This window comes from Oncorhynchus masou, chromosome 16, assembly GCF_036934945.1.
Source record: "Oncorhynchus masou masou isolate Uvic2021 chromosome 16, UVic_Omas_1.1, whole genome shotgun sequence".
In the NCBI taxonomy this organism is placed as follows: domain Eukaryota; kingdom Metazoa; phylum Chordata; class Actinopteri; order Salmoniformes; family Salmonidae; genus Oncorhynchus; species Oncorhynchus masou.
In genome coordinates this window covers 35,387,532-35,409,283 of record NC_088227.1, presented here as the reverse complement: position 1 = coordinate 35,409,283, position 21,752 = coordinate 35,387,532, and the positions used below count along the sequence as shown (strand labels likewise).

The window sequence follows — 21,752 nt, the reverse complement described above, 5'->3', positions numbered from 1 at the left end:
TCTTTTCACAAACTATGGCAGATTCAAGACCTGGCCAGCCCTGTACATCTCAGTCTTGTGGTTTGAATCAGGCATCAGTATCTAGCCTTCATATGAAATTATACATTCCTAGCAATAGTCCAAGTGTGTACTAATGGTCCTCTGAATATTCTCCCTTATGTATAGGGAGTTGAAGCCAGGTGAGGAAGTCACCTGGAAGTAGACCCACCCATCACCTGGAATATTTGTGTCCCAAGTCACATCTCCTGTTGTCTGGATGGTTTTCAAATCAAGTATGCCAATAAGAAGTTATCCTCACTGTATCTTTATGGGTTGTATCGACTAATAAACATCTCCCTTTGTCAGCTAGTGAATCATTTGTGTGATAAAGTATACGCAATCGTAGCGATAATGCAAAGTTGGATATTTCTATAACAATGTACTTCCATTAGCAACACACAGAAACTAGGATTGATTTACACACCAATATGCAAGACTGTTTTAATGCAATACTTACTGAACAAGTAAAGGTTAATATTGTAAGTGGGCTATTACAGACCTATTACTTTTGATTGATCATTGTGTTCCAGCATTGCACCATAGTTTTTGGAAGAGCCTAGAGGAGTTAGTTGTAGAGGGCAATGCTGATGCACTGCTCAGAGTTTATTCGACTACTGTCCTAAAACCAGAAATTCTTCCTACACATAGTGAGAGGTGAATGATGCTGGTGCAGCATATATTTCTTGTGAAACTTGTTTTAGAGTCCCTCCATGATTCAGGATCGCTGCAGAGGTTCTGCAGTGTGAATAAGCCCTTTCTCAAACAGCAGCTCAGCCAAGGACACCTGGAAGAGAGCACAGAATTACATCTGTAAGAAAACTGCAGTGCAGAGTCCCACCCAAGCACTGACCAGCATAACGCGACCATCCAAATATCTACACTACTGACATGCAGAAGACGGCATACATGTTGATAAACATACCTTGTCCTCAGCCGACTCGCATGGCAAACTGCCCACTGTCACAAACTTTGGATACGCATGGATCAGAAACTCCATGCCGTCTGTTTGCTGAAAGAGTTACATCATGTTGAACACAAAGGCCATCACTGCAGTGCAGCATCTCAGGCAGGCACACGTCACTGCTATAGTAACAAGGCAATTCATTCATACCTCTGCTTTTATTTCAACGCTCTTGGGCTCCTCCTTGTGGTAGACTCTGGAGTTGTCTGCAGTGTAGTAAAGCCAAACTGCTTCTCCATCACTGCATAACCTGCAGCATCAAAAAGAAAAGTCAAGGTCATTTCTGGGAAAATGTTTGTAAGAGCTATGCTTTTGTAAGTCATAGGATATTTCATGTCCGAGATCTACCTGGCGATTCCAGAACGGATGAGTCTGACTCTGGTCTGGCCCCTGATGGTCACACCCACGTCCACAGCCTCTCCATCCTCCCACCTGGAAGGAGCTCCCTGGACACTGCTGGCCCGCTCCTCTGTGGATTATCACTAGAATCAGTAATACTGACCACGTGGCAGTCTAGTTTGGGACGCTTTAGAGCAGAGGTACCAGACTTTTCATTCAGGCCCCCCTTCCAGCATCAGTGAACATCCCGCACATCATCCATTTCTATGGGCACTAGCACTGTTCATCACAAACTGTTCATCACAAACTGTTCACACCCCTCTAGTTGGTGGAGAGAATATTTTGCAGGTTTAAAGCTTACTTCCTACAATTATCCAAATTTTGTCATGGGGTGTATAGAACATTTTGCCATTTTAAAGCACATTTTTTGTGCAATTCTATACATTTTGCATGTCTAATGTGATACTAAATGAGTCTCATGTCAACAAAACCTATGGGCCCAAAAGAATAAACAGCTGAAATGGGCTAGTTTATCCGGACATTTCTGACAAGTTATAAATAGGTTAGCAAAGACTGACATGAGAAGAGGAACTGATGATGCACTACCCAACTTTGAAATTGCACCATGTACATTCTACTATTACAACTTTCAAGAGTAACTTAAACTGGATGGAGTTCCTTTGTTTGTTTTTTTGGAGGGGGGGGCACAGTTTGGGAACTACTGGCTTAGAGGAGTCACAAAAGTCCAAGTTTGAATTTCAGCAGTAGATATGTGGTACCTGCGGTGAGCATCGGGGGAAGACAGTCATGGAGATAGTCCCTAGCTTTCTGATCCACAGCAGCATCCACAGGAGCAAAGGTTGATAGCTTCTTCATCAGCCCTTCTATTCTGGATAGGAACTGCGCCCTGCGTGGATCCTCCTATACACACACACACACACGGCTTTCAAGAGGGTGCAACATTACAGAGAATGTTCAGATATACACTACCGTTCAAAAGTTGAGTCACTTAGAAATGTCTTTGTTTTTTGAAAGAAACGCACATTTTTTGTCCATTAAAATATCAAATTGATCAGAAATAGTGTATACATTGTTAATGTTGTAAATTATTATTGTAGTTGGAAACAGATGATTTTTAATGGAATATCTACATAAGCGTGAAGATGCCCATTATCAGCAACCATCACTCCTCTGTTCCAACACCAGTCTCAACGTCAACAGTGAAGAGGCAACTCCGGGATGCTGTTCTTCTAGGCAGAGTTGCAAAGAAAAAGCCATATCGCAGACTGGCCAATAAAAAGAAAAGACTAAGATGGGCAAAAGAACAGACACTGGACAGAGGCACTCTGCCTAGAAGGCCAGCATCCCGGAGTCACCTATTCACCGTTGACGTAGAGACTGGTGTTTTGCGGGTACTATTTAATGACGCTGCCAGTTCAGGACTTGTGAGGAGTCTGTTTCTCAAACTAGACACTCTAATGTACTTGTCCTCTTGCTCAGTTGTGCACCGGGGTCCCCCACTCTTCTTTCTATTCTGGTTAGGGCCAGTTTGCACTGTTCTGTGAAGGGAGTAGTACACAGCGGTGTATGGTATCTTCAGTTTCTTGGCAATTTCTCGCATGGAATAGCCTTCATTTCTCAGAACAAGAATAGACTGATGAGTTTCAGAAGAAAGGTCTTTGTTTCTGGCCATTTTGAGCCTGTAATCAAACCCACAAATGCTGATGCTCCAGATACTGAACTAGTCTAAAGAAGGCAGGTTTTATTTAGTCTTTAATCAGAACAAAAGTTTTCAACGGTGCTAACATAATTGCAAAAAGGGTTTTCTAATGATCAATTAGCCTTTTTAAAATTATAAACATGGATTAGCTGACACAACATCCCTTTGGAACACAGGAGCTGATAATGGGCCTCAGTACACCTATGTAGATATTCCATAAGAATTTTTATTTTTAAATTCAGCCGTTTCCCACGACAATAGTCAATTTACAACATTGACAATGTCTACACTGTATTTCTGATCAATTTGATATTATTTTAATGGACTTTTTTTTGTTGCTTTTCTTTCAAAAACAAGGAAATTCTAAGTGACCCTAAACCTTTGAACGGTAGAGTATATATATTCTGTAGAACAGACATTCTTACTTGCCATGGGACATAGGCAATGATGTCAGCTCTATCCGTTCAACATTGTGAATTTTCACTCTTCTGAACACACCCCTATTGAGAGTAGGTGCTCAGAGGTTAATTGGACTCCAGAGACAAGTAAACAACGTGTCTGAAGTACCTTGTCGGAGTTCTGCACCCCCATGTAGGTCAGGTAATCCACAGGCAGGCCTCGTCTGAAGTCCACGTCCTCCTCCATGGCCATCTCTAGGGCTGCTGGGACCACCTGTCAGAGATCATGTTCTGCATCAAACACAACACAAGCCTATACTTCCAAGTACATCCATGTTGTATAGACATGACATTGTATATCATTCAATATTTTAGTTTTTTTTGGGACTCAAGTGTAAATTGAGCCATGCCCAATCTACATCAACGTTGATACAAAATGAGACAGAACTGGACAGCGTCACATACAAGGAAAGCAGAGGATTGATAACACACCTTTGCCAGTAGGTTTCCCCAGCTGTTCCTCTGGTAAGATGAGACAGTGATGTGGAGGGAGTGAGCATCCGGCAGGCAGTTCCCCTGGTGGATAAACCCTCGGGGGAAGTAAAGGAGATCCCCAGCCTCCAGAACCACCTCCAGGATTGGCTTCCCGATCTCCGACTGGCTGAAGTTAACTGGAGGAGGAATACCAAACCATCTGTAAGGAATGAGACTGGGAAGTGATCGGTCGTGCTTATAGTCTATTTATAGGCACAAGGGTATACGAAAAAATACTTACGACTGGAAACGACAGGCAAGACCTCATCTTCTGACCTAAAAAGTGTAGCAATCAAATATCCCACAAAATATACAGAATTAGTTTCTCAGAGTTTAATTATATTAATCTGGTTCAAAATGGATTGATGCATTCTCTAGGTGCTGATCACCTTTTTGGGAATTTTATAAACTGGATTTAGACTGTTCATAACTCAGTCACCTGGGGTTGTAAACTTTCCAGTGCTTCTTCCCTTCCAGCTGAACCACAAAGGCCTCGATGTCGTCATAATGTGGAGCAAAGCCTTGTGTTCCTGGAGGTGTCAGATACCTGGGGACACACAACTACTTTGCTGTAATGTCACATGTGGTGAATCAGTATTCAGCACGAGGTAAGGATATAACATAATAGTTTGTCCTCAAAGAAGGAAATGTTCACAGTCCCATACATGTTCAATGACTTTCAGGGCTCTATTTTAAAACAATCCTAACACAATGGTAAATCTTAGCGCTGGTGAAAGGGGTTTAGGACCAGGGATGTATCAGAAATATTATTTCTATTTTCACTGGAGTAATTGTGAGCGCAATAGCTGGGGCGAAAGAGCTGGGGTTTGACTAATAAATAAAATTATAGGTGTGGAGAGGGCTTGGCTACTCACTGGCCAATCAGTGCATGTCAAGGCTCAATACTGTATGCTGTTGTCTTAAGTTCTGGTTGTTATTGACAGTCTGCATTGTCATCCTAGTGGATTGATACAGTTTATTAAATAGCACAGGCTACAGTAACGAGTCATAGCAACAGTAAAAACATCCAGTGTTTGCTCAGTATGTTGAGGGTTGACAATCAACATTGTTGTAATAGGCTTCAACGAGAATAGGCCTTCACTAGGCTCTCCTAAATTGTATTTTATGTGTGAGGCACGTTCTCAATAAGCAAGAGATAGCCTAGGCCTACCGTTGACATGGAGTTATATGACTGGAAAATGTGAATACTTTTAGAAGAGCACATCTTTGGTAAGCGGGCAAGAGGCGTTCTGTGGAAACAAACCGAACGGAGTAGCCTATTCACTGCAGGTAGGCCTATGGGAATAATGCAAATGCTTGACGGAAAACTATTTAGAAATGTTTTATGGATAGACTATTTGGCAAATGCATGGCCATGACATAGGGTAGCCTATAAGGGATTTTTACAAATTTTAATTAAATGAAACAGGAAAATAACTGACATTTTTCTAAAAACGAAGGTCACTGGATCATCTCATCTCTTATTCCAAAACAACAGGAGCTGGCTAAAATAACGTACTATAGCCTACATAGATAACAGGAGCTGGCTAAAATAACGTACTATAGCCTACATAGATAACAGGAGCTGGCTAAAATAATGTACTATAGCCTACATAGATAACAGGAGCTGGCTAAAATAATGTACTATAGCCTACATAGATAACAGGAGCTGGCTAAAATAACGTACTATAGCCTACATAGATAACAGGAGCTGGCTAAAATAATGTACTATAGCCTACATAGATAACAGGAGCTGGCTAAAATAATGTACTATAGCCTACATAGATAACAGGAGCTGGCTAAAATAATGTACTATAGCCTACATAGATAACAGGAGCTGGCTAAAATAATGTACTATAGCCTACATAGATAACAGGAGCTGGCTAAAATAATGTACTATAGCCTACATAGATAACAGGAGCTGGCTAAAATAATGTACTATAGCCTACATAGATAAAAAGTGGCTGGCTAAAATAATGTACTATAGCCTACATAGATAACAGGAGCTGGCTAAAATAATGTACTATAGCCAACATAGATAAAAAGTGGCTGCTCCCAAATGTGATCTTTTAATAAAGCTTTGGTGATTAAGATTTATTTCAAAGAGTTCTCACAAGCCAAGCCCTTTATGGTAGTCTTGACAACTTGGCAAACGCATTACCAAAAAAAACAGCCTTTATTGAGAGAGGAGACTATGCTTGGTTATGTTTTTAAATACGAGGTTTCAACACAAAAATAACATTGCTCTCGTTCCATGTGCAAATGGGCACTGTGCGTCAAGGCTGGATAGGCTGAGCTTCCACTGTCAACCGGGTTACCGCTAAGACCAGCTTCTGGTTGGTCTTAAATAGTCCCACCAGCACTGCCTGAAATTGGCACACGTTTTTAAGGACACAGCTCAGATATTGCCACCCCGCCAACTAGCAAGCTCATATAAGACAGGTAAATCACCGATCCTGGCGTTAGGTGTACAAATGTCAAACGAGTATGCATTTGACAATTGCACTGGCTTAACGCAACCCGGAAATAGAGCCCTCAATGTTGTTCGAGAGCATGTCACTGGTCAGAGGTTGTCAGACAGGGTCACTCACACATTAGCTCCTGCCATGCTGCCAAACTGCTCCTGGAGGATGGACAGCACACTCCACACAGTGGAGGAGAAGGCCTGGGGGTTCAGCATACGGAGGGAGCAACCACTCTGTGGATTATAATAAGCACACACTTTTACCAAAGCGACGTAGTAATGTGTAACAGTATAAGTTCAGACCGTCCCCTCCCATACCCGGGCGCCAACCAGGGACCCTCTGCACACATCAACAACAGTCACCCATCGCTCCACAAAAGCCACGGCCCTTGCAGAGCAAGGGGAACCACTACTTCAAGGTCTCAGAGCAAGTGAGGTCACCGATTGAAACGCTATTTAGCGAGCACCACCGCTAACTAGCTAGCCGTTTCATATCCGTTACACATGCATGCACACATTTTAGTCCCGGGAATCCAACCCACTACTGGCGTCATGTTCAACCAACTGAGCTAGAGGACACATGGTTGGGTTTCAATATTATGAGGTACTAAGAACTTACATGTTACACAGATATTGGTACGATCTAAATTCTAACCAACACTTGCTCACACAAAGTAAATACAAATTGGCAATCAGGACACTTTCATTTGGTTTTTACCTCATAGAACTCCCATACAGTGAAAGGAAGAGCCCTCCCTGGAGGATTGTGTGTCTCTCTTTTGCCGTTTGTGTAGCTGGTGACATCCAGGTTCACTCCATACTGAACATCATCCTGGAAATGTCAACAGCAACATTAACCTGATCTGATCAAACAAAAATGACCTTAGATGTCTAGCGAGTCATGACACCTTACCTGTCTTAAAATGCGATCAAACTCTGTTGTGGAGAACAATCCCTTGTAGTAGTCTGGATTCTGACGTTTGATCAAAACTGGCTTCTTTTCCCATGTATCCCTGTGATGAAGGAAGTCAGTAAAGTTAAAAAAGTATATCTCCCTGTGCAATCTAGTTCATGACTGTACTGAGAAAACCAAAAGCTACACAGGCATCAGTACCTGAAGAAGCTCTTGGAAGGAATGGGTTGGATGAGCCACTGGAACAGTTTGCTGGCCCTCTCTCGGCTGTTGCTAACTTCAGCCAGGTCACTGAGCAGAGCCTCTAGTGCTTCTCCGCTTTTCTCTCCACACTGCACCTCCTGCATACAGCAAGACAATGACAGGTATGGCGAGAGAACCACAGTCAAACAGTTAAAGAACGTGAACAAGTGGCTTCAATATAGAGGGAGTGAGTTTGATTGTACAAACTAACTTCTTCAAGTCTCTCCAACCTCTCCTCTCTCGGAGACGATTTGATGACCTGCTTGACCATCGGTTTCATTTTGGCCTTTTTGATGGGTTTAGGGGTCTGGATGCCATTTTCCTTCCGCTTCTTCTTCTTTGGTATAACCTAGAAAATCATCCAGTAGGCAGAGGCAATCAGTTTGAAATCGTTTCAGATAATCATATGCACATTGCAAAAGTATATTCAACAAGCCCACTTCACATTGCATCAGTTAGCTAGCTTTCTTCCGTAGATTTGTCAACCCAGTTGATTTGCGTGCATGCCTAACACAAGACACTGTAAAGTCACTTTTACCAAAACTATCTGAAATTGCAGGGGGGCAAACACCAGTAATAACGTAACCCCAAGTACCTGCACAGATGATGGTTTAACTTCAGGAGTCGATTCTAATAGCGCATTTTGGTACAATTCAAAAGCTGACACATGTTTCTTCTCCATGTTGTCGAATATTTTTAATTCCTGACGTCATCAGCCTGCGACAAAAAATGACTCCTTTTGTGCTATATGAGACAACTCCAGCCTAATAAAACACTTTATCGCCCTCTACTGTGCAGGCAGTGAGATGCCGCATATCTCTACCAAAGATACTGGGGCCTCGCGCAAAAGTTGGAATTTATAGAAATGTAACTTGATGTGAGAATGTGCTCTCCTCCAGGCAAACTTTAGACCACGAGTATGCACATCTGCTATTGTGCTGTTCGAGCAGATCCCTTTGTCAAGACGTTGACACATAAAACAACGAACCAGATATTTAACCGGATGTATAAATGTGAAGCATTCGGTTTAGCGTTTCCACTCACTACCAAATATTGTGATGAGAGTAAGCCCGGTGGCAAGCAGTGGGAGAAGATTGAGCTAGATGGGTTTTGGCTGACATTCTGCAAATGTTCTCATTGATGAAACATTTGATCCGCATGAAGTTATATGTTTTGTAGACTTTACCCTTTATCAAAGTTTGAAATTTTTTTTTAGAAGGAGTGCAAGGGCGGATTGAGTTACTACACACCAGCACTTCACAGAGCAGGTGTTCCCAAATGAAAACATGCAAAATAAACCGTCAATAGGATCTCACTGCCCACCTCCTTGCTTAAAACTAGCTCTTATGAGAACCACCAAAGGAAAAGAAGACCCAGAGTTACCTCTGCTGCAGAGGATAAATTCATTACAGTTTAATGCACCTCCGATTGCTTGCCAAGTAAATGCTTCACAGAGTTCAAGTAACAGACACATCTCAACATAAACTCTTCAGAGACCAAAGGAAACGTGAAACAGACACTTCATGGTCGATTTTCTGCAAAGAAACCACTACTAAAGGACACCAATAAAAAGAAGAGACTTGCTTGGGCAAAGAAACACAAGAAATAGACATTAGACAGGTGGAAATTTGTCCTTTGGTCTGAGGAGTCCAAATGTGAGATGTTTTGTTCCAACCGCCGTGTCTTTGTGAGACTCGGAGTAGGTGAACAGATTATCTCTGCATTTGTGGTTCCCACCATGAAGCATGGAGGAGGTGTGGGGGTGCTTTGCTGGTGACACTGTCTGTGATTTATTTACAATTCAAGGCACACTTAACCAACATGGCTACCACAGCATTTTGCAGCAATACGAGATCCAATCTGTTTTGCGCTTAGTGGGACAATCATTTGTTTTTCAAAAGGACAATGACCCAAAACACCTCCAGGCTATGTAAGAGCTATTTGGCCAAAAAAGAGAGTGATTGAGTGCTGCATCAGATGACCTGGCCTCCACAATTGTCACGCCCTGACCTTAGAGATTCTTTATTCTCTATTTTTGTTAGGTCAGGGTGTGTCTAGGGTGGGCATTTTAGTTTCTTTATTTCTAGGTTGGCTTGGTATGGTTCCCAATCAGAGGCAGCTGTCTATCGTTGTCTCTGATTGGGGATCATATTTAGGCAGCCTTTTCCCACCTGTTTGTTGTGGGATCTTGTTTTTGTGTTGTGCCTGTGAACACTGTATTGACTTCATGGTTCATTTGTTCTGTATTGTTTTGGTGACTTTAATTTATTAAACATGTGGAACTCTACGCACGCTGCGTCTTGGTCCGTTTATTCTACAGACGATCGTGACAACAATCCCTCAACCCAATTTAGATAGTTTGGGATGAGTTGGAACACAGGGTGAAAGAAAAGCAGCCAACAAGTGCTCAGCATGTGGGAACTCAATCAAGACTGTTAGAAAAGCATTCTAGGTTACTACATCATGAAGCCAGTTGAGAGAATAACAAGAGTGTGCAATGCTGTCATCAAGGCAAAGGGTGGCTACTTTGAAGAATCCCAAATATAAATATATTTAGATTTGTTTAACAATTATTTGTTTACTACATGATTCCATATGTGTTATTTCATAGTTTTGAGGTCTTCACTACTTTTCTACAATGTATAAAATAGTAAAAATAAAGAAAAACCCTGGAATGAGTAGGTGTGTCCAAACTTGACTGGTACTGTACATTTCACTCCAACAGTATTTTAGAATAAGGTAGATCTATTACCGTAAGAATGCGACACCAACACAACTCCAGGCTGTGTTATGGCTATTTGACCAAAAAGGAGAGTGATGAAGTGCTGCATCAGATGACCTGGCTTCCACAATCACCTGACCTCAACCCAATTGAGATGATTTGGGATGAGTTGGACTGCAGAGTGAAGGAAAAGCAACCAAGAAAGTGCTCAGCATTTGTGGGAATTCCTTCAAGACAGTTGGAAAATCATTCCAGATTAAGCTGGTTGAGAGAATGCCAAGCGTGTGCAAAGCTGTCATTAAGGCAAAGGGTGGCTACTTTGAAGAATCTACAATCTAAAATATATTTTGAGTTGATTAACACTTTTTTTGGTTACTACATGATTCCATATGTGTAATTGCATAGTTTTTATTTCTTCACCATTATTCTATAATGTAGAACATATTTTAAAAGATAGAAAAACCCTTGAATGAGTAGGTGTGTCCAAACTTTTGACTGGTACTCTATGTACGGTCACTGTGGGGACGGTGCCTTCGATTAATGAAGCCGGTGACTAATTGTGTTAAATTCCTCAATGTTATCGGATGAATCTTGGAACTTATTCCAGTCGGTGCTGGCGAAACAGTCCTGTAGCTTAGCATCCGCTTCATTGGAGCACTTCTGTAATGAGCGCATCACTGGTACTTCCTGTTTGTGTTTTTGCTTATAAGCAGGAATCAGAAGGATAGAGTTATTGTCTTATTTTGAGAAGGGAGGGCGGGGGAGACAGTGATACTTGCCAAATACAGAGAAAACATCCTAATACTTCACCTGCAGTAGAGGGTATATGCCAAATACAGAGAAAACATCCTAATACTTCACCTGCAGTAGAGGGTATATGCCAAATACAGAGAAAACATCCTAATACTTCACCTGCAGTAGAGGGTATATGCCAAATACAGAGAAAACATCCTAATACTTCACCAGCAGTAGAGGGTATATGCCAAATACAGAGAAAACATCCTAATACTTCACCAGCAGTAGAGGGTATATGCCAAATACAGAGAAAACATCCTAATACTTCACCTGCAGTAGAGGGTATATGCCAAATACAGAGAAAACATCCTAATACTTCACCAGCAGTAGAGGGTATATGCCAAATACAGAGAAAACATCCTAATACTTCACCTGCAGTAGAGGGTATATGCCAAATACAGAGAAAGTGCTGTAGGTGTCTCTACAGACACCCTGGTTCGAATCCTGCCGAAATGCTTGTGATCTTATCACCAACAATGCAGTAGTATCTAATATTCAATTCCGTTTCAAATCATGAAATACACATTAAATTTATGAATTCAATGATAACATTTTTGCATTAAACATTAAAAAAATGTTATATTCAAATTCAATATCCGAATACAAATGTAAAATTATCAAATTCAAATAGAATTTCTGTTGGAACTGAAATCGCTCCGTACCACATTTTCATTCACAGTTTTTATGCGAGTTAAGTCATACTGTGCAAACAAATCATGACAGCTGTGATGGATACAGGAAGTTTCCTTGCAATTTTATAATTGCCGGCAGATCATTTGTTCGTTGGACACGGCGGGATCTTTTTTGGGTAAAATGTATTATGCAATAAATTGCCGGGAAAATATTGATATTATAGCCATCATATCAAAGTAAACTTGGAATCACGCGATGATATGGGGGTCCTCCCACTATGACTCGGGAAACCAAGCAGTTTATTAGGCTACATGTGAAATAAGTTATGATGAACTTCATAGGGTGGTGAAAGTGCAAGGTGATGAGCTTGATGCTCCTTTCCAATAAATATCGAGGATATTCTGTTGAAATTGTGATCGATGCTTGACCACCGTTTGACAAATAAAAATGATGCCCCTGCTACATACCCCTAAATTCACATAATTTAAAGGGGAAATCTGTGATTGCAACATTCATTTTTGTACTTTTAAATTCATGATGTATGCCCATTGATTCTTGAAGAATACAACTTAGACTAAACTTGAGCTTAGTTCAACTGTCATACCCCATCAGGCTCCAAAATATAGGCCTAAGCCTGTTTTACTCCTTTTTTGATAAATAATGTAATTGTAAACAAACACTGTATAGCCTCGAAACATGGTTAAAACTGTAATATTGATGGATGATCAGTCCTTGCATCCAGAGCTCTCTGTCTATGACTCAGAGTTGTTACATTTCTCCACCTCATCCCCAAATCAGTGGCGAGATATTCTGCTTTGTTATTGTTTGAACTGCAGACTGCCCCTTTAACTGTTTAAATAATGACATCGACTGTTTATGGATGTAATCTTTATTTTTCGTGTACATTAAGTACATCGTGTTGGCTTGCCCTACACTAGTATCAGACAGCGTGTACAGCTCCTGAGTGGCGCAGCGGTCTAAGGCATCGCAGTGCTGTAGGTGTCTCTACAGACACCCTGGTTCGAATCCCGCCGTGATTGGGAGTCCCATAGAGCGGCGTACAATTTCCCCGGGTTTGACCGGTGTAGGCCGACATTGTAAATAAGAATCTCTTCTTAAACTGGCTTGCCAAGTGAAAGTAAGACCATTTTTTCCCCAACTGCTCAGTATACAGTCTACCTTTTATGGCCACCAGGTGTAGCACTTCACCTACAGTGTGTCCAAGGTTCAGCATCTCCTACTCCCAGAATGCCTCAGTGGTTTGCCAAGTCTTCAACAATGCAGCCTTGATCGTGCACACAGGGGGCTCTAGCTACTCGTACAGCGCGCGATTGGCATGGACATGCTTACAAAAATAAAACTTAACACCGAACATGCCATTTTGTTATCAACTTGTATAACCCGAAATCTGTTTGGAAGCTGATTGAAGTATATATATATATGTTTTTACATTTTGGAGCCTCATACCGGGTGAGTAGCAAGCTAACTAAGCTAACGTTTGTCTGCTAACAAGAAAATGCCTATTTTAGCCACTAACGTTAGCTGGCTAATTGCCCCCGCCTTTTCTCATTCACATTATATTGTCTTATTATTGTGCGGAGACGTCTATTCCTTTCTGTAGCTAGTCCTTAATTAACTTATTTCGCCTCGAGTATTGTGCACTGGAAAAACCTTATCGCCAGCTGGTTAGCACTGTGTGTGTCGTGTCGTTATTGGTACCCTCTCAAGCGTGTTTGTTGTGATCTCCCTCTGACGGACACACGTCAACGTCAGAGTTAGTTCGATGGCAAAACAATGTATCAATTTGAAATTACAAAATGGCACTTGATGTTTGTGTTACAAGCAACCAAAAGTATGTGTATTGTAGCAAGCATTGGAAATCGTTTAGCTAGCTAGTCAATGCAACCCAAAAGGAGCTTGTCCATTTGATGTGCATGCTGCATTGTAGTTGGTTATCCGGCACAATAGATACACTCCCATTCAAATGGCTAACGTTACCATTGAAGAGTGAATCATGGTACAGTACACCGAAGGGTGAAACCAACAACATGGATTTAGAACCAATACATTGTAGCTTACTATTTTGTAATATTGTTCTGGGCTGAGTGTCCCAAAAGCTTCGAAGCACTAAGATCATCTTTCGTTCGTCACGATTCCACTGAAACTAAAATATCTTGGCTGCTTTTGGGAAACCCAGTCCTGTTCTGTTACGTTAAGCTTCAGTAGAGGTCCCAGATGAAGCTACCCCCTACTAATTGTGGTAACGGCGAAGACTAACCTCAGGTTGCCTTACCGCTAGTGGCCTATTTGGATTTCATATACAAGTTAGTTAGGATATGCACACTCCTCCATAGTTGCATTATCAACAGTAATAGGCCTAGCTATCCCTTGATCATGACGCTGTTTCATTAAACATAAGAGTTATTGGAAGAAGGCATCTTCCATACCGAGGAGGTTTATTTAGAACGATCAATCTGAACATTTAACGGCGGCAGGTAGCAACCAAAAGGTTTCTGGATCGAGTCCCTGAGCTGACATGGTAAAACATATGTTTTTCTGCCCCTGAACAAGGCAGTTAACCTACCAGAGAACAGTGGGTTGTCATTGTAAATAGGAATTTGTTCTTAACTGACTTGCCTAGTTAAATAAAGTTAAAACAAATGAACAGGAGTCGCTTGCGCCTTCGGTACAGTTTTGGAAGCATAATTTAAAAAAAAGTTAAATTGATAGGCAAGGTTAGTGTTCCCACACAGCCATATCTGAATGACCACATTCTAAATGTGTTTTCTGTCATTCTGAGCATCGTGGGTGGACGCCCTAATCAGGTTACGCACCCAATGCATATGGGTCCAGGAAATTTCTCAAATGTCCGGTAAATGAACATGTTGCAGGTCAAATGTCCAGCTCCACATTTTCATAACAGAAACCCGGTTGCAGTTGATAGAACACGTAGAAGAGGGGGGGTGGGTGTTGATGGTCACATTAAAACAATCGTAGGCATGTATATAGTTTTATTGGTTCAATAGTGTTCCACCTTGTCAGCAGCATCAGATTTAGTTCATAGAAGTTTGCCGCGGGGGGTGTTTATATTTGTCATTTTTCACATTGCCATTGTGAACAGCGACCATGGAGCAATTGGGGAAAGTGCCTTGCTCAAGGGCACATCAACAGATTTCCACCTTATCTGTTCAGGGTTTCGAACTAGCGACCATACGGATATTGGCTCGAACCGCTAGGCTACCCAGTAGTGACAGACCGGTGATGTAATTGTTTCCCATGGACACCAGCAAGAGAATAAATCAACATGTACCACATGGGACAACAGCCTTTAACAGTTGACAAGGTTATTGATCCTCTCATAGGGGCTTGATAGCTGTGTCGCCCAATGATCTTCTCTTGTGGTCACCAAGTAATCAACCTTAGCTGCAAGTTGTGATATTGACACAATCAGCATTCCATTACTGTGCTGTGACATGGGCTCTTGTTTTCACACCGCCTTTCATTAAACATTTTAACCCTTTACACTTGTACAAAATGGCTGATTTGGATACTGATAAGCTCCTAAATTGGAATGCAGTGACTGTACAGTAACATGATAAAAATGACATGGCTGACTTCGGTCGTCAGTTGAACGGTGTTTCCTCCGGCACATTGGTGCTTCTTGGTTAAGCAGGTCGGTGTTAAGAAGGACTGTTTGGCGGGGCATGTTTCAAAGGACACCAGAAAGTGGGAAGCAAAAAGTGTGCTTGCTCTAGTTCCTCAACAGCAGAGCTATGAGAGCTAAAAAAAAATCACCTTATAGTTGAAGACTTCTTTGAATCATAATCGTGCATTGAAATGACTTAGGAACTGCACACTCTGGAGAGGTGTCCCCCCGCTTGGAGACACAAGTTGTCCTCTCACTCAAACCCTTGTCAATTTGTTGTCCTATGTTGCACCTACCTCACATTTCCAGGAATATTCTTATGTCAAATTTTGCGATCAACAAATGCAGCGAAAAGTACAGTAAATGTAAAATGCACATGAAATCAACAGTGTAATGTTTGGATTCAGTCATGTCAGGTGAACTGTTATGACCTTTGGTCTAATAATTCCCTTTCAATTGCTATCATGCTTATGCATATTTGCTTCATATTTCTTCTGTAAGAAACATTTTCATTTAGCCCTATCCATATAGGCCAATTCCCACAAGTGTAAAGGGTTCATTCTTTCCTTATGCAGCAATATTGTGTGGGGAATTACTCAAGCCAGCTTAATGACAATAAATGAGCAAATAATCCAGAGGTGTTGCCTTTTGCAGTGTCTGCTGGACCTTCTCGCTGGCGACGCTGAGTGAGTGCAGAAGTTTGGCTGTGTTTGGCCTTGAGTGTTCGTGTTGCCGGGCGGGCTCTAAAGCCGTACTCGTCAACATCTGTTTTATGTTGTCTCGTTTTCTGCGAGATGTATTTATATAGGGCCAAGCCACTCACTTCTGCAGTTCAATTTATTGCGTTTCAGAGAACATGAACAGATGTCAACTGTAGTTGGAGAACGTGAATGAATCAGAGGCTGATTTAAATGAACTTGAAGAGTGAGACATTGCACTGTGTAAGAGTGTTGGTATGAGATGGTGGATAGCAGAGGTACATGCATGTTCAATCGTGGCCTGCTTCACTTCCGGGATTACTTAACCTTTCTGGCACTTAACCTTTCTGGCGCAGGCGTTCTGCTAGCGACCCACCTCGACAACATCCGGTGAAATTGCAGAGCGCGAAATTCAATTGACAGAAATATAAATATTTATTATTCATGAAAAGCTTAACTTCTTGTTATTCCAGCTGCTGTGTCAGATTTAAAATGCGATTATCTGAGGACAGCTCCCTGCATGCAAAAGCATGAAAAACATATTTCAACCAGGCAGGTGTGCCACGAAAGTCAGAAATAGCGATATAATAAATGCCTTATCTTTGAAGATCTTCTTCTGTTGGCACTCCAATAGGTCCCAGCTACATAACAAATGGTCCTTTTGTTCAATAATGTCCTTTATATCCCCAAAAACTCAGTTTAGCTGGCGCGCTTCATTCAATAATCCATCGATTTCCCTCCTTAACCTGTTGGTGTTAGAGGGCAGTATTTTCATTTTTGGAAGAAAAAAACGTTCCTGTTTTAAACGGGATATTTTGTCGGGAAAAGATGCTAGAATACGCATATAACTGGCAGCTTTGGATAGAAAACACTCTAACGTTTCCAAAACTGTAAAGATATTGTCTGTGAGTATAACAGAACTGATGTTGCAGGCGAAAGCCTGAGTAATATACAATCTGGAAGTGCCCCAGGTTTTGAAAGCGCTGCGTTCCAATGACTCCCTATATGGCTGTGAATGTACCATCAACGAGCTTACGCTTTGTACGTATTCCCCAAGGTGTCTACAGCATTGTGACGTAGTTTTACGCATTTCTGTTGGAGAATAGCCGTATGGAGGCACATTGCGTAAGTGGTCACATGGTGGCTCCGAGAGAGATTCTCGCGTAAAGTGCAGAGGTAGCCATTACTCCAATCGGTCCTAGAGAAAAGGGAACTGTCCCGACTGATATATTATCGAATAGATATTAAAAGAACACCTTGAGGATGGGTTCTAAATGTTTGCCATGTTTCTGTCGATTTATTATGGAGCTAATTTGGAAAAAAAATCGGTGTTGTGGTTGCTACCAACCTTAATATAATGCCAAAATGAAACATGTGTTCACAAAAAATATTGTGTGTTTATTTAACACTGTAAATTAAAGGAATGAGTGGTTTTGGGTGGATTTTCCCTTTAAGACTTGGGTCCCATCTCTATCAGGTAGTAATTCCCCATGGTAGCGCATTATCACCCTGGCTGCTCTCCCACAATCCATCAGTGTCTTGAGAATGGGGTGGCTGCAGGATTGGGTGGGCTGGGGTTGGCAGCTGTTGGCAGGACCTGCCTCCATCTGTGATGGGCTAGCAGCCTGGCCTGGGATATAGAGGCCCTGGAAACAGGGCTCCCTTGGCCAGATAACAAGAGGGAGGTTTTGTTGTTAGGGCTGGCTGTGGTGTGGGTGTGTATGTGTTCAGCTGATTTGTTTTACATAACATTTTTCATTGGGACGCTTCCAGCCTTGCTCCGATGTGGGCAGCCTTGCCAGGGGATTCACAGGGCATGTGGGTCTCCGTTCAGCTCAGGTATACCCGAGTGGAGTCGATAGCCACTGTACATTTATGTTGACCAAGCTCAAGGTCATTGCACTGACATTGTTTGGCAGGTAGGCTTAATATGTAGTGGCCTTAACATTCAGAGCACCTCTGTGGATGTCAAACCTGATGATAGGTGTGTGTGTTCCACTGTACAGGGCTTTCAGAAAGTATTCGGACCCCTTCACGTTTTTCACATTTTGTATTGTTACAGCCTTTTTCTAAAACTGATGATATTTTCCTCATCCGTCTACACACTAGCCCGTAATGACAAAGTGAAAACAGGTTTTTACACATTCAGGCCTTTATGGCCTTTATGGTAGCGTGGCCAGACGAAAGCCACCCCTCAGTAAAAGCCACATGACACTTGGAGTTTGCCAAAAAGGCACCTAAAGGATTATCTGGTCGGATGAAATCAAGATTGAATTCTTTGGCCTGAATGTCAAGCTTCACGTCTGGAGGAAACCAGGCACAGCTCATCACCTGGCCAATACCATTCCTACGGTGAAGCATGGTGGTGGCAGAATCATGCTTTGGGGATGTTTTTCAGGGACAGAGGGACTAGTCAGGATCGAGGGAAAGATGAACAGAGCAAAGTACAGAGAGATCCTTGATGAAAACCTGCTCCAGAGCGCTCAGGACCTCAGACCAGGGCGAAGGTTCACCTTCCAACAGGACAACGACCCTAAGCACACAGCCAAGACAACGCAGGAGTGGCTTCAGGACAAGTCTCTGAATGTCCTTGAGTGGACATGAACCCGATCAAACATCTCTGGAGAGACCTGAAAATGGCTGTGCAGTGACTCTTCCCATCCAACCTGACAGAGCTTGAGAGGATCTTCAGAGAAGAATTGGATAACTTCCCAAATACAGGTGATCCAAGCTTGTTGCGTCATACCCAAAAGACTCAAGGCTGTAATCGCTGCCAAAGGTGCTTCAACAAAGTACTGAGTAAAGGGTTTGAATACTTATGTAAAGGTATTATTTCAGTTTTAAATGTTTAATACATTTGCACACAATACCCTGTGGGGTATTGTGTGTTGATTTGAGGAGAAAAACTATTGAATCAATTTCAGAATAAGGCTGTAATGTAACAAAATGTGGAACATGTCAAATGGTCTGAATACTTTCCGAATGCCCTGTAGCATTATCCATGGCGAACTGCAAAAGTGTCGCTACTACTTTCAACAGCACTGCTGCCCTGAATTTAGCAAACACCATCGACAAAGATCAGTGGGAAAAAGTTGTGATCGATTACTTTTTGCACACGGTCAATGTGAACCGGAGTGACTTGACACAACTTTGTCCAAACTAGCTGTACAAACAAAACTACCGTTACAGGACGTCTTACTTCAAGGTTTTCCAGTCTGCCGTGAAGCGTTCATTCATGTATACAGGTACTAGTCTTGCTACATTTTCCGATATTATTCGTGTCCAATTTAGTCAGTTTTCGTTGTAAGTTAAATCGTACTGTTAGCTAGCTGGAGAACGTTAGCTTGCTGGCTCGCTAGCTAACGCTATGTGTATGATCTGTCTAGTAATTTTATTAGTATCTCAGAAATCCTTTTGCATTGCTATTTATAGCCTAATGTTAACTAGCTAGCTAATATTGGAATCTAGTTGGTTAGCTTTTGCTCCCTGCAGATTCATACTACAGCGTTTCATATGCCTCCCAAGTAGCGCAGTGGTGTAAGGCACTGCATCGCAGTGCGAGCTGTACCACTAGAGATTCTGGGTTCGAGTCCAGGCTCTGTTGCAGCTGGCCGCGATTGGGAGACCCATGGGGCGGCGCACAATTGGCCCGGCGTTGTTCGGGTTAGGGAGGGTTTGGTCGGCAGGGCTGTCCTTGTCCTATCACGCACTAGCGACTCCTGTGGCGGGCCGAGCGCAGTGCACTCTGACACGGCCGCCAGGTGCACAGTATTTCCTCCGACACATTGGTGTGGATGGCTTCTTCATTAAGGGTTGTGTTTTGGAGGATACACGGCTCTCTACCTTCGCCACTCCCGAGTCCATACGAGAGTTGCATCGATGAGACAAGACTGTAACAACCAATCGGATACCATAAAATTGGGACGAAAAAGGGGTAATTAAAAAATAAAATAATTCTGCAGCTTTTCATGCTAGCTATGGCAATCAATTTGCATTGCTAGTACTACTGTATTGGTTGGGATTATGGCTCATTATTTTATCTAGTCAGTAGCTCGCTACATGTCTAAACAGAAGATTCTACTTCCCCAGATTATTCATGACCCATCAAGTTAGCCAGGTGTGTCTGGAGGTGATGACTGCCAATGAACATGTGTACATGTCTAGACAATAGTGATCCATCCACTTAGCTAGATGTGGCTGTGGGGTGGTTATAGCATTTCTTTCACATGACCCAAAAATGTAAACAACTGTGTATGGGCAAGCATGATCTAATATCTAAATATTTCAATCTGGAATCTTTCTATTTTTGACTGTGCTGTTTACACCTTCTATATCCTCTGCATGTGACAAACTTTAAAGTTTGATTTTATGTGGTATGTTTACCATTGATGTTAAAGTGAAGAACAACATGACCTGCACCTAAGTCAGATTAGGATGTAGGGCACTTTTAGTCTTGAAATCTTTTGTTTACTACTGTACCTTACTCACTCTGTTTAGCACATGGCCTCACCTGAATCCTCAAAGAGATGGGTGGGGCTAAGGCTTAAGTGGGTGTGAATGATGCTGAATAAGTGTAGACAAAATGGAGCTCTTCAGTCGGTGTACCAAAACATTCAAGAGCCATTTTCTCTAAAGTGGAGTAACAAGTAAATCAACTTTCAAAGCGTAATTACTTTCCCATTGTTACTCAACTGCAGTGTGTGATATACCATTTTGTAACTCCGAGTCTCTACTTTTATCCAATGTAAAAAATAAATAAACGCAATTTCAAATGTTTCTTTTCTGTTGAATAAATGTGACTGACCGGAAAAGACAGCTAGCACAGAAATGTCTGTGGCCAATATGCTGCTAAGCCATATGTGCTACCACAATTCTGCACCTGACAGAAATGGAGCATTTATTCTCTACAATCGTGTGTGTTTGATACTGCCATTTTTAGTATGGTCTGTTTTAAAATGTTGCTATTTGAGACGTATAAAGGGTGTCAGGAGAAAAGTTAAGTTCGCATCAGTAAAATCATGTCTGTGTGTTTCAATGACCGTATGACTGATTCAGTTGGACCAAACCTCAAATGCAAAAAGTTGAAACTGCTTTTTTTCAGATAGTAAGAAAGGATCTTTAGTCTTTGTTGTGAGTGACAGGGGGGAGGGGCTTAATGTCTGTCTGCGAGTGGGAAGTTTCACACAGCAGCCAAGGAGTTTGAGACTAAATAAATAGCCTTATTAGGCAGGCACATCATTTAACGAGGACCACGAGGCCTTTGTCTGTAATTTGATTGTGGTCAGTCACATCTTTTTAGTTTGTGAATCCCCTTGTTAAGATGGATGCTCAGCCTGGCAATGCATCATACAGACCATGTATTTGCCTATAGTGTTCTAACTTGTCTGTTTGAGCTTATTAGACAAGTGCTGTTCTACACTGAAAAACCGGAGATCCCCGTCTGTCTCCCTCTCACGGTCGCCAAAAAGAAACCTGAAGCATGTCTCTATCGACGCTTCACTCCTGACTGAGAGGGTGCTTGTGCTCACAGCAGTTTTACAGCAGAAAACATCAATTGATTTTTTTGCTTTCCATTTAACAGCTTTTCACACTAGTTTTCATGCCTAAGGCTTATTTGTTTTGTTCCCCACTAGGCATTGGGCTCAGT

General features: G+C 42.0%; 2 protein-coding genes across 2 annotated transcripts in view; one reads left to right on the top strand and one right to left on the bottom strand.

The window, feature by feature from the left end:
• Positions 1-450: 450 nt before the first annotated feature.
• LOC135557904 (ribosomal oxygenase 1-like) lies at positions 451-8,332 on the bottom strand. The gene is made up of 15 exons (XM_064991597.1): positions 8,207-8,332; positions 7,823-7,960; positions 7,570-7,709; positions 7,369-7,468; positions 7,174-7,287; positions 6,583-6,689; positions 4,431-4,538; positions 4,233-4,267; positions 3,950-4,128; positions 3,627-3,731; positions 2,119-2,260; positions 1,349-1,469; positions 1,151-1,250; positions 962-1,048; positions 451-823 (listed from the first exon to the last, which is right to left on the bottom strand). The coding sequence occupies exons 1-15, from the start codon at positions 8,291-8,293 to the stop codon at positions 755-757; spliced, it is 1,632 nt and encodes a 543-aa protein (XP_064847669.1). The 5' UTR covers positions 8,294-8,332; the 3' UTR covers positions 451-754.
• A 4,700-nt stretch (positions 8,333-13,032) lies between these two features.
• LOC135557903 (exostosin-like 3) overlaps positions 13,033-21,752 on the top strand; it is a 49,973-nt gene continuing 41,253 nt past the window's right edge. The window contains exon 1 of the mRNA XM_064991596.1: positions 13,033-13,231. The gene's annotated coding sequence lies outside the window, so the exon portion shown is untranslated. The remainder of the gene's footprint in view (positions 13,232-21,752) is intronic.